At 28.0% G+C, this 16,357-nt stretch overlaps 1 protein-coding gene across 2 annotated transcripts; it reads right to left on the bottom strand.

The window, feature by feature from the left end:
• Window positions 1-155: 155 nt before the first annotated feature.
• LOC129957534 (RNA-binding protein MEX3B-like) lies at window positions 156-11,188 on the bottom strand. Of its 2 annotated transcripts, XM_056069896.1 has the most exons (3): window positions 10,776-11,188; window positions 7,092-8,143; window positions 6,842-7,006 (listed from the first exon to the last, which is right to left on the bottom strand). In XM_056069896.1, exons 1-3 carry the CDS (start codon window positions 11,011-11,013, stop codon window positions 6,989-6,991), a joined length of 1,308 nt encoding a protein of 435 aa, XP_055925871.1. In that variant the 5' UTR covers window positions 11,014-11,188; the 3' UTR covers window positions 6,842-6,988. The 2 variants fall into 2 exon arrangements, with proteins under 2 accessions (XP_055925862.1, XP_055925871.1); XM_056069887.1 differs by having other exon boundaries at window positions 156-8,143.
• Window positions 11,189-16,357: the final 5,169 nt, after the last annotated feature.

The raw sequence follows: 16,357 nt of genomic DNA on the forward strand, positions 1-16,357 counted from the left end.
ACAGAAATTTTATTGATATATTTGTATTTTCTCATTTTTATAGATTTTGGTTAACTTCAGTGATATATTTTGCACTTTGGCATAAAAATTTAAAATTACAAAAACCAAAAGTAAAATTTAAAAGTATTTCAGAATGAATAAAAAAATTTGCAGTGTGAAAAAGTAACAATTTATTTTAATAACACAAATTTCACACCAAGATGTACAATTTATTTGAACTTCAAAATACATTTGTTCAGGGATAGTTAAAATTTGAATAATAAAATATATGGGGAAATAGTTTAGCATGGAACTCTGCACTCACTTTGGGGCAACTTCTGACAAAAGGGAAAAAAATCATCATACAATTTCTATCTTATGCAATAAATTTGAGCTTGTATGTACAATTTACTGTGCATTTGATAACTTTCATAACATTTAAATCATTCCACTTTCATATGATGGCATGACAACAGACTCAAATCACCAAAAAAAAAAAAAAATTGTTCACATGAATATCAATCCTGTTAAAGAAATAGTACATAATATTTTAAAAATTGAACTTTGGAATATAATTACAAATTTTTCAGCATATTGCTGTCAATTAAAAGAGGAGAGAAAAAAAGCAAGAAAAATATCTAAAACATTACTGGGATTTTTTTTTTTTTTTGCACAGCAATTAAAAGAAATTTTCTCTCATCTAATAACATTTTATGACACTAAAATTCAAGCATGGACTTAAAATTATTGTTGCATATAATAATTTTTTTTTTTTTTTGGATATTTTTCATTCTGAAAAAGAATTAGAAGAGATATATTCTGAGAGCAAGGATTTTCCTCTTTCTATTGATAATAGAGTAATTTAACGATTTATGGCAAACAAAACACAAAGAAAGAATAAGAAAGCCCCCATATTTCTAAAAATGTAAAACAAAACTAGGGCTGCAAAATTTTTTTTATTATATTATAAAACAGCAACACAGATAAAATTTGGTATATATTGATCAAATAATAATAAAACAAAAAATATAATTTCCAGTGAAGTTCAAATAAGAAAGCTTTGTTAAATCTAATAAGTAAAAATATATTTTGAGTCTTCTTTTATATCAGTACATTTGAGCAATGTATGAAAAATGCAGCCAACACTAAGAACCCTAAAAGACTATTATAAAATTTACATGTATTCTAGCACTGACAAAACAACATCAATAATAATAAAAAAAAAGAGGAAGAAATAGAAATGCCATTATAATCCCATACTTTTGAAATCCAAAAAGTTCAGCCCAACATGCACAGAATTGAAAAATAAGTAATAATAATAATAATAAAAATAACTCATAAATAACTCAATAGCTCTACTGATTGATATATTATTAATATATAAAAAATAAACATATAATAATGAAATCTGATCAATTTACTCTAACATCGCCATCACTCAACAAAATAAAATATTAAAATCAGCAAACAACAAAAATCTAAATGATACCATTCCTTGATAAACACAAAACCAAAAAGGAGTTAGTTATTTAAAAAGCAAACACTGTAATACAACAGAACTTATCCTTCAATTTTTCTGAAAGACTGAGTGAATACAAAACTCTATTTTGATGTATATAATTACATATATATATTGGGTATGCTACATACATATAACTTTAAGTGATATATCTTTCTATAAATGATTTTTTTTTTTGGCATCCAAGCTCATAATCAATAATTTTCTTTACAGTAAACAAAAGTTTTATTAATTTGCAATAAATATACACAAATAAAATCATAATTAGGTTATGTATTTCTTACAATAAATATATTTTTTAAAGAATATTTTAAAAAATTAACAAAGGAATGTATTTATATATATATGAGTGTTTTACATCTTGAACATAGAATAGGAATGTGCAGGAAGTAGATTACAATAAGATATGAATTATATCTCTTAATAAAAATGTTTTTAAGATCTTTTATTGATGAGAAAATAAACCTCATTTAGAACAGTAAGTATTTCTCATTCAGTTCTAAAATTTGACTTTAATATTTCATAAAAAAGTGTTTGCTTTGAGGCTAATATTTATCCTTTTAACATTTATTAAAATTTATAAATAATCAAACTTGGTCATAATGTTCAATCACGAAAACAAAGAAATCTTCTTAACTCTTTCCTTTGCACTTTAAATGTGAAATCATTCAACAAATGTCAACATGTTCAAATGAAAAACAGTAAAACACCACAAAAACATGCTGATCATATGTTATGGTACACAAAGTGATAAAATTGAAACTTTCATATGAAACATTAATAAATATTTTTCACAACTATACGTTAACAAGTTTTAATCATGAATACACCACTGGAATACATATATAAAAGCATTTCCATTATATAATTTCACAATTTCTACATTTGAGAAAAATGCAACAAAAAATTGTTAAGACATATATACAAGGAGCTTTAAATATTCAACAATTCTTCTAAAAAACTATCACTACATTTATGAGATTTAAAATGTTTAGCATTCAGAAGTTATTTAGAATAAGGTTATAGCCTATCATGGGGAGAAAAAAAAAGCTAAATAATAAAAAAATTTGGTGGGAAAAACATTAATATTTTAATTAATGGCCTAGCCTGATTTATTGCTTTAACATTGAGTTGCCTATATAAAAATCAGCAAGAATAAATCCGAAAACTTTCTTTATTTGAGAATATCTTTAAAATTTTACAAATTAAAATATTTAACAAATGTTCTTTTTCACTTTTATTATAATGGAGTACTTACTTTTACACATAGCACTTCAGAGTGCTGGATCCACATCCATCCATCTATTGAGAAATGGAATTTTACAATAAATGTAAAGCTGCAGATAAAGTTTAAGAAGTCTTTAAAATAATAAATGACAAAGAACTAGACAATTTTTTTCTGATAAAAAATATAAAAATTATTTTATTCAAAATTAAGGTTAAGAGAATTATAGACAATAAATAACTTTACTAAACAAACCTTGATTTGGATCTAGATCTTTAAATATATGCATAACACTTTAAAAAAAAAATTTAAATTATTTTAGAATGCTTTATTTTACAATGCATGAAAATTAATATTAAATAGGAAAAAAATATGAAATATATATTTATTTATTAAACAAAATACATACACTCTTTAAATTTTTGTTTCCTCAGAGTTTACATTATACAAATAATGGAAATGCTGTTGTAAAAATAATTTTAAAAGTGCAAATATTTTTTTTATAATAAATATATTCAATTAAATAAACTTCATAATTTTACTTATAGAATGCTATACACTTTAAATCTTAAAAAAATTATTTCATTATTTAAAGAATTCTTTACCATCCTGTATGCATAATTTTATGAATCAATACATTAGTTATATATGACAAGCAAGACACAAGTAATAATACAGAAAGAACACCACCTTCCAGCACAAACAATGTATTAGATATTGTACTAGCTTACCATGGTCAGTGCATGAATTTTATTTTCAATGAACATAAAATATCAAACTGTCTACGACTTGAGATTGAATGCCATTCTTTACACATTTAAAAAACACCCTCTTATCTTTCATTCTATTTTAAGAAATCTTTAGAGCTAAAATTAAAATAAAATGGGATACATATTTTATAGCAACTGTAACAGTAAATATTTTAATGAAAACAAATCAAAGGTATAAATATTTTTTTATCCCTATTTAAAAGTGAGTAGAGTATAAAAACTCTCCTTCATAATTAGCATTAAGCAAAAATGAAGTGATCAAAACCAGCCTAAATCGTTATGAAGATATGAAAAGTGAGTAAATATGTTTAGAAGAGAAATATTTAAAAAATAGCCTCTGCTGAGATATTGATGTCCACTCGTTGTTAAGTTATATTACAAGAATAAAAATGTCATGAATATTAAGAGTAAAACTACAATAAAAATTACTTTGAAATAAAAGTAGGTAAGTGTTAATAACTTTAGCTAAAGTTTCCATTGAAAACCACACAAAATTTTTACTTTGACTGCATGACCAGAGGTATACATTAGATTTGTTAATAATAACAGCATCAAGGGACAGAATTGTTCCCACAAGTTAAGAAAATAGCTCAAAATGCAAGTGGTACCTTGTATCCCTCCTCCAGGGTAAGATATGCACTGCACCTAAGAACAATATTCTTTGCAACTTATATGACAGGAAATTTTTACCCTATGTCAGGCACAGCTACTTTATGCCTCATATTAGTTGCAGCGATCTCTCAGGTTACATATACTTAAAAAATTATACTTAAGAATTCACAACTTAAAAAAAAAAAAAAATTCATACACATCAAATTTATTTACTATCAATCAATCAATTTCAACAATATAAAATTAAATTATGGAAGTAAAAAATTATATAAAAATATCTTACATCAAAGTGTATCAATCTGAGAGATTAGAAAAGAGATTTTGGCCTTGGGGATGAATGACTTGATGCCAAAACATTAATAATCATTACTGTTTGGAAGTTTATAAAGATAGCTAAAAAGGTATAAAAAAACTGCCTACTAATTTCAAGGTAAAATTTAAAATATACCCAAACAAACTGAGATGAGCAGTGCCTAACAGAAGGTTAACAATCTGACAGATGTAGCAATATTGAGCAGACAAAAAATCATTAATTTCTAAATAAAAACTTGTAATATAAGAACTTTTTGCAGAAAAATTTTATAATTTATTCATAAAATTAAAACAACTTGTCAGAACATGTCTTATATCTTTACAAATGGAAATATACAAGGAAATGCAAATCAATCTTAATTAATTAAATGTAAAATGTTAAGTATTTTTCACATTTTCTGTATCACTATTTCATTGGCCAAATGTGGTCACAGTTCGATATAATCATGAGCATTGATATAATCTCTAACAAGTGTCAAGCAATAACAACTATATTAACTTCTCAGCAATCAGCAACCACTGCAATCTATAACCAACCTAGCATCCAGAGACAGTACCATGGATGGGAGACCTGTGTGTGTGTGTGTATATATATAGAATATATATATGTATGTACATATATATATATACACTAATTATAGTTCACCACATTTTTAAATGGCAAGCTACTTATTGCAAACACATTAAGGGGACACACAGTGTAGATGAATGATGAAGTATGTAGACCATATATGATTGCTTATGATCAGATATACAAATCACGATGAAAAATATCAGTCAACAGCTAACAGGCAAACCCACAATTATTACAAAACAAGTAAGCAAAGCACTGCTTCCCTGTAAGTAGCTCAGAATATGACCAAAGCAATCACATGGAAGAACATCAGAACTCTAAAAAGACCTACCAGCCAAATTTAAAACAGCAGTTATACAAATATATTGCTGAAGTTCAGTAAAATGGGTATGTATGGAGACATTTACAAGTATTTGATGACTAAAAAATGATTGTAGGGTTTAAATAGATTCTTTACCATGCATAAGTGATAGATATTATAAATTTAAGAAATGTACTTTTATAAATATAGATAAGCTACTTAAAATACTCACAACCCCTTTCTTTTGTAGAATTTTTTTTTTACTTGCTGAAATGTTTTAATAACAAATTCCAATTATAATGCAATGGTAAAAGAAAATTGATTAAATAATCTAGCTTTAAGATATTGAATTAAAATTTGTTATTTAAAATTGTCAAATATGACAGTGAGATCTCAAGTTATGCATATTTTGAAGCAATTTTTTTCTACCTAAACACACAGCACACATTTAACAAAAATACTTTCTTGCAAGGCCCAGAATGAGAGCATGCGTTAGTGAAAGATTTGGTCATAACCGTAAGCATCTTGAAAGCACCGTAAAATTACAATTCAGAAGATATTTCCTGTAATATGAAATAACAATTTTATTCAAGTTGCAGTTTAGAATTTTCCAGTATATTGAATATCCAATAATACTAAAGAGCAAAATAAAAATAATATCATGCAACAACAAAATATAAATAAAAGAAAGACAAGCTCTTTGTGCAAACAAATGGAAGACAATAACAAAAATAAATGGACACTATGATTATAACAGTACAAGTAAACTATCATGAAATATAAGTTGAATAACATCTCTGATCTAATAATTCATTACTTAAGTAAACTGAAAACTTTTATAACTAAAAGAATAAAATATAAGCTACATATATTTAAAAAAATAAAACTTGAAAAATAGGAATACCTTTATAAAGAATTAAAAAAAAAAAAGCATCCTATACAGATCACAAAATTGAGTGTATTATCAGAAAACACTATAAATGTCTAATATATATTTATATATATAGAAGCTTCTAGAAAACATTTTCAAGACTAAACACATATTTATATAGATACAGAACAAAGTGTGCGGTTATGTTTAATCAAACTATAATAAATTCTACACAAGGTTTCAATAACTGGACAAGAATAACCAGTTGCCTATTATCCAAACTTCTAAATACAAACTTCACATGAAAGAATAAAATATTTATACTTTAATACTATTTCACATTGTCGAATAAAGTGAGCAGATATTTATTCTACATTTTAGAATTTAAGTAGTCTGATTACCAGCTGCTCATTCACAGAAATAAAGAGCGGAAGAGAAATCGGTGGGCACAGGCGAGAAAGAAAAATACAGAAAACAAGAATGTCACATATTATCAGTTTTTTTTTTTTTTTTTGACATGCACAAGTTCTCCAAACCCATATTTCTTTATAACTAATTTGTACGTTATACAGATTTTATTTGGACTGTAATAGGTCTTAATCTGTTAGAGGTTACCTTCCAAGAAAGAATGACCACTGTTCTAAACTTAGGAATAGATACGAATAGCCTGAAGAGCTTGCTGTCGACATATGGGACATTCTGGCTCCGTCTTCTCACAGATGCGATTGGCACATTCCATGCAAAACATATTGTGACCACATGGTACCAGTGCAGCAACAACTTCGCTTTCAAAACAAACAGCACAGTCTCGCTTTGGTCTCTTCCTTAGAGGTGAAATAGATTCTGTTGGAGTAGAAGCAGAATTAGTAGAGGTTCCACTGCAAGAAGTAACAGTAAAGCAATCGGCAATAGTTGAAACCGTGCTTACAGCAGTGATGGGAGGAAAATTCGCCAGAGTGTCCACCAGAGGGTCACTGTGGATCCGTCTTGCTGGTGGATGATCTAAAAGAAGAGGATCTGAAATTCCAGAATCAGCACTCCCCAAACTGTTGCTGCGGCGAGGTGCAGTACCAGATGGAGTGGTAGATGTTGTAGTCGTACCAAAGAGTGGGGAGACCGTGCTTCGTACTGGACCGAAATCAGACCAGACACTACTGGTGCTTGGAAAAACCGCTTGTTCGAAAGTGGGTGAATCACCCAGTCCTTCATCAACATCATACAACCCAAACCCATTTGAGAACCCAGTAAAACCTGGAGGACAGGAATAAATGTCTGTAATTTTTGGAGAGCCACCATCTGTAGGAATGGTATGAGTGGGAAAAGTAAATATATCTTGAGAGCGAGATGTTAAAATATTATTGCTTTCACGAGATATTGATGGACTTGCATGACCAAATTCAGATTTGTATATGCTATTAACATAATTTGTAGTTGCCACAGTAGCTGCAGTAAAAACTCTATCAATGCCATTAACATGAAAGTCATCATCTTCAGTGGTGGAATTATTACCAGAACTCCCACTTGAAGCTGAGGAATCAGGCAAACCGCCAGTTCTCATGGCAATATGTGCCTCAATTTCCTTACGAGCTGTTTCTACATTTTCAGGAAGCCCTGTTACTTCAAAAACTGGTTCTTTTTCTCTGCTCGGGGTTACAATGTAAGTATTGGTTTGTTGTTGAATCCTCTTAATGGTGGCCCCTTTGGGTCCAACAACCAGACCTACAACTCTATATGGTACCCTTACTTGAATGGTGGTCTGACCAGGAATGCTGGAATTTGGACCAGGCGCTAAAGAGCCATTCATGTTATTTTTGCGTTGAGCTCTTATCTGGCTAAAATGTTCAGCAGCAGATAAAATTTCCCTCTTAGCTGCACTAACATCTTCTTTACGGCCAGTGACAACAAAAACTGGCTCTTCACCACGGACAGGTGTTTTGATATAAGTATTAGTTTTAGCTCTAAGAGCTTTGATTTTGCAACCTGAAAGGAAAAAAAAAAAATTATTTAGAAAGGATATATAAAAGGAAATTATAATAGCAGAATTTAATATTTTCACACCAACAGGATTTTCAAGTATATGAACGGAGCTTTCTTTCTTTCTTTCTTTACTTACCTCCAAAAGGATGGATTTTTTTGCCAGTGAAACATGCGATCTGATTTTTTTTTATCCATTTAAATAATATAATTTTAAAAATATTATACAAATAGATATTCTACATAATACTGAAGTGCAATATGTCTCAATTATTGTACTAATGTCAAATCTAATTTAAGTTAATCTAAGTTAATTTAATTAAGTTAATCTTTAACAAAAATAAAAATCAAATCAAATTCATGCAAGATATCAAAATAACTCAAAAATTAAATTTTATCTTGAAAAACTTTTTTTATCAATTATACTTAATGATTTCTCTTAAGAGTAATACAGGTGCACTATCAGTAATCGTAACCATTTAAAATACATCTTCCCCTCAAAAATTCTCAATCATCATAGTGACAATTCTACATCTTTGTTTTGTATCAATTCAGGTGCTAAATCTGGATTTATTCTTGATAAGTGCCTGAAAATAGTTACCCATATAATAATTTAAAGGGATTCCATATATTATTTTTCAATTACTTAAAAATAAGCATGCATCTATTAATTCCTGATTTTTGGTACAATTTTCCTTTCAAGAGAAAAAAAAATCAAAGTAGCAGCAAATACAAAAGTAAGGAAAATAGCAAATTTTCAAAAATATAACTGAGAAATTAAAGACATGCATTATAGCAGCAATCTTTTTTACATTTTTAATGTATCAGAACACTCAAATATATATACATATTACATAACTTATAATGCATTTAAATATATATTACAAAAGATGTTATCTTTCTTTTCGGTTTGCATCCAGACAGTTTCGAATGCATATTGACATGTTTCAATTAAATTTTCGAAGATCTATAATTTTCAAAACACAATTCAAAAAATCATTATCAATTAAAAAAATAATATTTCAATTATAAAAGGTAATTTATTTTAGAGTTTTTAAGTAAATATATAATTAATTAAGTTAGCAAGCCTTTTATTCTTTCATTACATATATGCAAATCAGCATATATACACAGGTTAGAAAGATTTTGTATATGAACAATTATTTTCAAACACAAAAGCAGTTTTACAATTTCAAAATATTCAATTAATTTGTTATAAAAATTTTTCTCAATATTTTAATTCAGAAAAAGATGAAAAGTTATAAATGGAAGGCATTTTTTTAATAACTAGAAATAATAATTTGTTTAAAATTTATTTGCTATCTGACAGTTTTTTTTTTAAATTCAATAACATAATAATAAAATTGAAAGTAAGTGGCAAGTCTTCAATGAAGTTTATCCATTCATTAACCATTTTTATGAAGAATGAAAAGTCTTGTGTCTCCAAACAAATTCTTTGGAATAGAATACAATAATGAACAACAAAGTAATTATTTCACATTTAAACTTACTAATAAGCATCACCAATAACATTTATCACCATACGGAAGTTTTATAAAATTACAGAATCTTATTAGAAATAAACAAATACATCACCTTTTGTTACATATGACATAGAATAAATGTACATATAAACATTATTCCAATGACACATTCAAGCTATTGTTCCAAGAATCAAATTCCGTGATTTTTTTTTTTTTTTTTTGAAGAACAAATCCAGCTTATCCAATGGAATTGGACAGTTTTGCATTAAACTGGCATAGATATATTATGAAATAATTTCAAATTTTGTTTGCATTATGATGCTAAATAAAATTTTTTGTGCATTATTTTATATTTGAAATAAATAACAATCACGAAATATGTATAAAAAGTAATGCAGTAAAAATGATGTGAATTTAATTAATTAATTATTCTATTAAAGCGAAAAAAAAACGTGACAACCGACAACTTACAATGTAAAGCAATCACTAAATAAATATTTTAATCAATAAGTAGTCAGGTAAAGAATACCGCAAGAATACAAAAGATAAAAGAAGTAGGGGCTAAAATAGGAAGGAAAAGTTGAAACCTAATGTGACATAATTTCCAACAAAATGCAAAACGTATCTAAAAAAGAAACGTTCTTTATTAGGCTAATAACTATTCTTAATTGAATTTTTCATTTTAGTCAATAAAATTTGTATTTCATGAAAACGTAGGATAAAATTCTAACAGAAAGCAAAGCTGTCATTTAAATTTTCTTAACTGTCGATTTTCTAAAGCATTTTCTTTATTTAAATCCATGGTTTCTCAAAAGAATAAAAGTTTAGTAAGCATAGATGTCCATAGAATCCATTTAATTTTAAGTATTACCCTATAATAAAATGATTTTTCATTAAAGAACAAAACTTTCACATAACAGATAAGTAAACGATATTTTAAATAAACCATTTAAAAAGTCATAATGGTTAATTCTCATCTTTTAATTACTTTTTTTAAGTGATCATACTTATCGTTTTCAAGTATTAATTAATCTGAAAATATACGGATTGTAATAACTTTGAAAACCATTGCGAGAATCTTTTCTACGCAATTAGCTCAGAACCGAGGAGGAAGCTGAGCATCCGGTATCAGTATCACAAGCAATGTTACTCACCCTGTCTTCCAACTATTTCAGCAACATGCTCTGAACTGGGTACTGGTACACATTCCGTGGTATTTTGGCTTTTTTTACTTCTCGATTCAGATTCATAACCTCCTGAACTGTAGCCCGATTCGCTCTCATTGCCTAACGTGAAAAGAGAAAGTTCCATAGCTAACTGAAGAGCTCGTTGATCTTCGAGAACATTGCTACCGGTATGTTGTTCCATTTCAGTAAAAATACTAGATGGCATGTCAAGAATCTAAATGTCTATTAAGAATAATGATTGAATCTCCGTATAAAAAAATAAGCTACAGCAGTGAGAGGACTTCATACACGACTAGAAGCTCCCGCTCAAAGACTATTCTCACTACTTTGTACAACGTTCAAATATCATCCAGCCAAAACTACTCTCTGAGACAAGATCCTGACGTCACTGAAGGGTTTGGCGCCACTGCAGTGATAGACTATAGGAAGGCGGGGAACTAAATTTAAATCTGATTCGCCCGGGACCCAGAAAATGGGAGGAGCTAAATTTAATTGACATCTGGTTCCAGAGTTTCTTTGTGTGGAGAGTTGTCTGAACAACATCCGCGTCTGCGCGGCTCGAGCGTTAGCATCCCTTGAAATTTTCTCCTTTTTGGTTTTGATCTTGAAATGCGCAGCGCAAAGTGACCTTGAATTCTGGAATGAATGTAGCTGGGATGTGAATGCTCTCTCGTATCTTTTTCTCCTACTTTTTTTCTCTTCAATCCATTCGCTCGCTTTTTTTTCAGTTACCGTATGCCTCCTCGTATCTTTCTGCAATTTTCTTAAGAATATTAATCAATATTTAATATAAAAATAAGGTACTTTTGACTGTAAGTAATACTTGCAGCTTAGTTCGATAATCTTTTCTGACCTGAGAAAATATAGCTGAAAGTGGATGATTTTTGAAATGTCAATTGCACGAAACATTACATTTCTAAATGGCGTTAAAAATTGACAGTGCACTTTCTGCAATTGATTTCGCTCGTCTTAAAGAGTTTTGCTGCCAATATTAATCCCAAAATTTTTTTTCCTTGCCTTAGAGCATGTTTAATAACTTGGTGACACAGTTTAAAATTTTAAAAAAATGTTGGATATTTCACTCATTTTAATTGCTTGGCTTCCATTCAATAAATATTAGTTTGTTGCCAAAACCTGCTCATGATTTATAAAAATTCTTCAACGCTTTTACTCTTTCTTTAACTTCCGATTCTCGTCATAAAAGATCTTTAAGCAATATATTACTAAATGCCAAATTAAATTATTTAAAAGCAAAACTAGTAAAATTAAAATTTTGGCCAAAAATGTCATGGTATAAATAAATAGCTAATATTATAACCTTATTGCTATTGCAACCGACATATTATTTCATTTAATCATTAATTTCGGTTTCGCTTTCGGTGCCTTTTTACTTTCTCGTTTAATAAGTAATCGTCAAAAAATTCAAACGCGAGATTTTGAATGATTCCGAGATTTGATGAAGACTTCCCTGATTTTGAAAAACACATTTTTGGAAAATGTCCCCCGGTCTGTCTGTGATAAAGATAACTAAAAAAAAAGCTTTGAGCTAGAGGGATGAAATTTGGTATGCGAGATTAAAATCAGATTTGCAGATTTCTATCAAATTTTGAGCAAAATCCTTTCAGAGAAAGTCTGTCATTCCGACTTTTCGAATATTAGGTAGCAAAATAACTACAAAGCGAATAGAGCTAGAGAGATGAAATTTAGTATACAGATTTAACATCTTTAGTATAGATATCTGACAAGTTTTGAGCCATATCCAAAAAGGGGGTGACCGTTTGTCATTTAGTACTTTCAGAAACATGTAAACGATATAACTCAAAAACACAATGACTTAAAAATATCAAATTTGGTATGTGATTTTTATAACTTTAAGTAGAGTTTTGTGTCAAATTTTTGTTTCAATCGGATTGGATGAACGCATCTAGAACCCAAATTCGATTTTCGGATACTTTTAACCTACACAAGGATTAAACGCTAAAAAACAGTCGCCAAAGATCACACGATAGATTCAGTAAAAATGGTAAATTCATGCTAAAGGCTAATATTTCGCAACTATCGTACGATATTACCATGTAAGGTATTCACGGGGATGATATCTTTATTACAGAATATATGAGAAAATTTAGAAAGGTCACTTTTTCTAATGCAAAAAGGATGTCGATTATAAAATAAACAATTTTTGTTTGGCTGAGTTTTGAAGTCCAATCGGATTGAGTAAATCACATATTTTATATATAAATGTAATATTATGATGTTTGCATTTAATAAGAAGGAATTAATATAAATTCAATTAATATTAATGTATTAATAAACTAGTATTTTAAAAAACGAATTTAAAAGTTTTTATTTGGAGAACAATAAAAACATGATAAATTGTGCATGACTTGCAAATAAAAATATTAATTGGAACAAAAGCAAAATAGTATTTTATAACATCAAAAATATATTCACGCTTTATAAAAGAAATCAGACCTTCAAATAAGTCTTTTAAATTTCATATTATATTTCTGCAACTACCCTGTAATTCTAGAAACAAATTTTAAGTTATCAAAAAAACTGATGAACACTATACTGATTCTGTAAACATTTATGAAATCTGTGCTGAAAATTATATTAAATTACGTCATTGTATGCAAAGAAATGTGATATGGAAAAAAAAACGAATATTTTATATCCTATGGTAAATTCTCTTTGCCTCTTTCCTTGTTGTTTAAATGAATTTTTAAGACTTAAAAACTGAATAAAAATTAAAAAGCTCGAAAAAATGAATATTTATTTAAGTTAGAAAATATGTTAGCAATCAACAGGCACAAATGCTAGCACATACATTATTGATCGTAGAGTGCTTACGTTCCCCTGACCCAGTTCATTTAAAAAAGTTTTATTCCTCTATAAAATGAATTTTGTTTGCATTTATTTAAAATAGTCCTTCATACCTTCAACTTTAAAAATCTGTCATTTAATGTCTCTTAAAAATACTTCAGTATACATATATTGCGAAAGTGGGTTAGTATACTTTTCTATTAAAGAAAATTTTTTGCTTATTTTGATACAATTGGGGACCAGTTGAAGCATGTATAAAGTACAATTTTATTTGTTTCAGTTATAACATGCATAAAGTTCAATTTTGTTTGATTCAGTTACAACATGTATAAAGTACAATTTTGTTTGTTTTAGTTACAACATAAATAATGCACTCTAATCCATTGCACTTATTACTCGATTTTTAATGTTGGAAGCAGCAACACCTTACTTCTTTTACATGAATGATTTGTTACATTATTGCTTTCATTGATGAGAATTTGTTCCCAATTAATGCGCCCAATTCATCATTAATTTCGAAAATTGAAATTTCAAAAATCTTACTTAATAATATTTTGAATTCATGGTTGTATTAAAATAGGTAATTCATTAATAAAAAACAAATGAGCTTGCAGTTGACAATAAAAAACTTAACAGATTGATGAGAAAAAGCATTTGAATATGTTAATAAACATAATACTATTGTAGAAAAACAGTTTTATTCAACAAAAATATTCACTGGGAGAATAAAAGAAAAAAAAATTTCACCAGAAAAATGTGTTCAATATTAACTCATAAAGTATACAAAAAAGTTTTAAAAAATGCTTAAATATTTAATTAGGGAAGCATATTCTCTACATTCTGTAACGAGTTTAATATAAGACCAGACTTCTTGGAACAAAATGTAACCAGTTTGTTTCTATAGTTATGAACTACTTTTTAAATCTGATAAGAATGACTATAAATAAACGTAAATCAAACAAATTCGCTTCCATGTTTTGACTGCATAAATGACAAAATATAATGCATATTTACATCGTCAGCTTCAAAAGATGGAAAAACAGCACTTTTCTTCGTATGAAACACAAATTCTTTTAAAAAGCAGTAATTAAATTGCTTATAATTTCTTTAGTAATATTTCTTATAATATATTTAGAATTAAAATGTTTTGTTCGTGCTTCTTTTTTTGCAAAAAAAAGAAAGAAAAACTAACAGAAAGAAAAGAAAAGATTGTTTCTTTAAGAATTAAAATACGAAGTGTTCCCAGGAATAATTATTAAGCATGTTTTTCAAGAAAAATTACAGTAATGAGATAAAAACCATTCAAAAGTATTTACGAAACTTAATTGTGTGATTTATACAAAAGTTGTTTCAAGGCCTATCTAATTTGTTTTACAAAAAGCAATTCTAGACGTGGAATTTAAAAACATTCTTTCGAATTCCACTGAAAGTAAAAGAACATTCTAAATTTTAGCCCTTGAAATAATTTATCACCAACGAAAACGAATACATTTTATGGAAATCTAATATTAAAATGAAAATTTCTGCTTTATTACTCGAATGTATTCGTAATATTTATGACTCTTTTTACTTTCTCTAATACGAAATATTGAGAAATATTGTAATCGTAAAAATATCCCCACTCGATTAACGAAATTCGAACGTTTCAGACCTGCCTGAGTAAAAAATCAGTTTTGACATTACGTCTATCTAGAACGTTATAACTCAAAAATGGTTCGAGCTAAGCGGATAAAATTTCATAAATGGAATTACGAACAAATTTGTAGATTTCTAACAAATTTTAAATGACATCCATTCACAGGAGGTCTGTCTGTCTTGATGTCAGAATACAAATGCACTCGATAACTGCACAACGAAAATAACTAGTTAGATAAAATTTATTACTCAGGCTTAGTATCTAAAAAATAGTTACTTATAACATTTGAACTTAGTCTTTCAAAGAGTTGACCGTCTGTCGGTCTGCATTTTCATATACATAAGAACGCAATGACTTATAAATGCAATGATTTAAATCAGAGAAATACGATATGCTATCTTGTGACTACAACTGTGTAGTTTTGGGTCAAATTTTGGAATCAATCGGCCAGCAAAAAGTCGTCCAAAATTCATATTATCATGATAAATCCACTAAAAGTGCTAGATTCACTAATATGCTAGATTCACTAATATGCTAGATTCAATACTATGCTAGATTCACTACTGTGCTAGATTCACTATATTTCTTAACTCTAATTCACCAATGCCATGTAAAGTAACCAAGATCCACAATTTTTGAGGAGACCATTTCCGCTTGTATTTTTCTGTCACAATCTAATAGTTTCATTCTAATTATAACATTTTAATGAAATAAATTACAGAATGCTTGATACAAAATTCATCAGATAATAAAACATTAAATAAATTTTTGGAATGCTCTAGATTTAATGTAAAGTTAAATACGTGGTAAAGAGATAATTAAAGTAGCATTTACTTAAAAAATTAAGTATACCAAAAATTTGAAGGTTTAGATAATATTTATTAAAGAATTGAATATATGTAAATTTTATAACAATTTTGATAGACTAATATTGGATAAAAAATTTTATTGAAAATATTATATTTAAAAAAAAATTGTACTTTTTTTGGTATAACTGATGTTAGCTAAAGCTATCATTTAATGAGAGAAAATGCTAGAGAAAACATTTATTTCAGGGAAAATGATTTTTTTCAGCGGCATTAGTATT

This window comes from Argiope bruennichi, chromosome 2 (assembly GCF_947563725.1).
Source record: "Argiope bruennichi chromosome 2, qqArgBrue1.1, whole genome shotgun sequence".
NCBI lineage: Eukaryota > Metazoa > Arthropoda > Arachnida > Araneae > Araneidae > Argiope > Argiope bruennichi.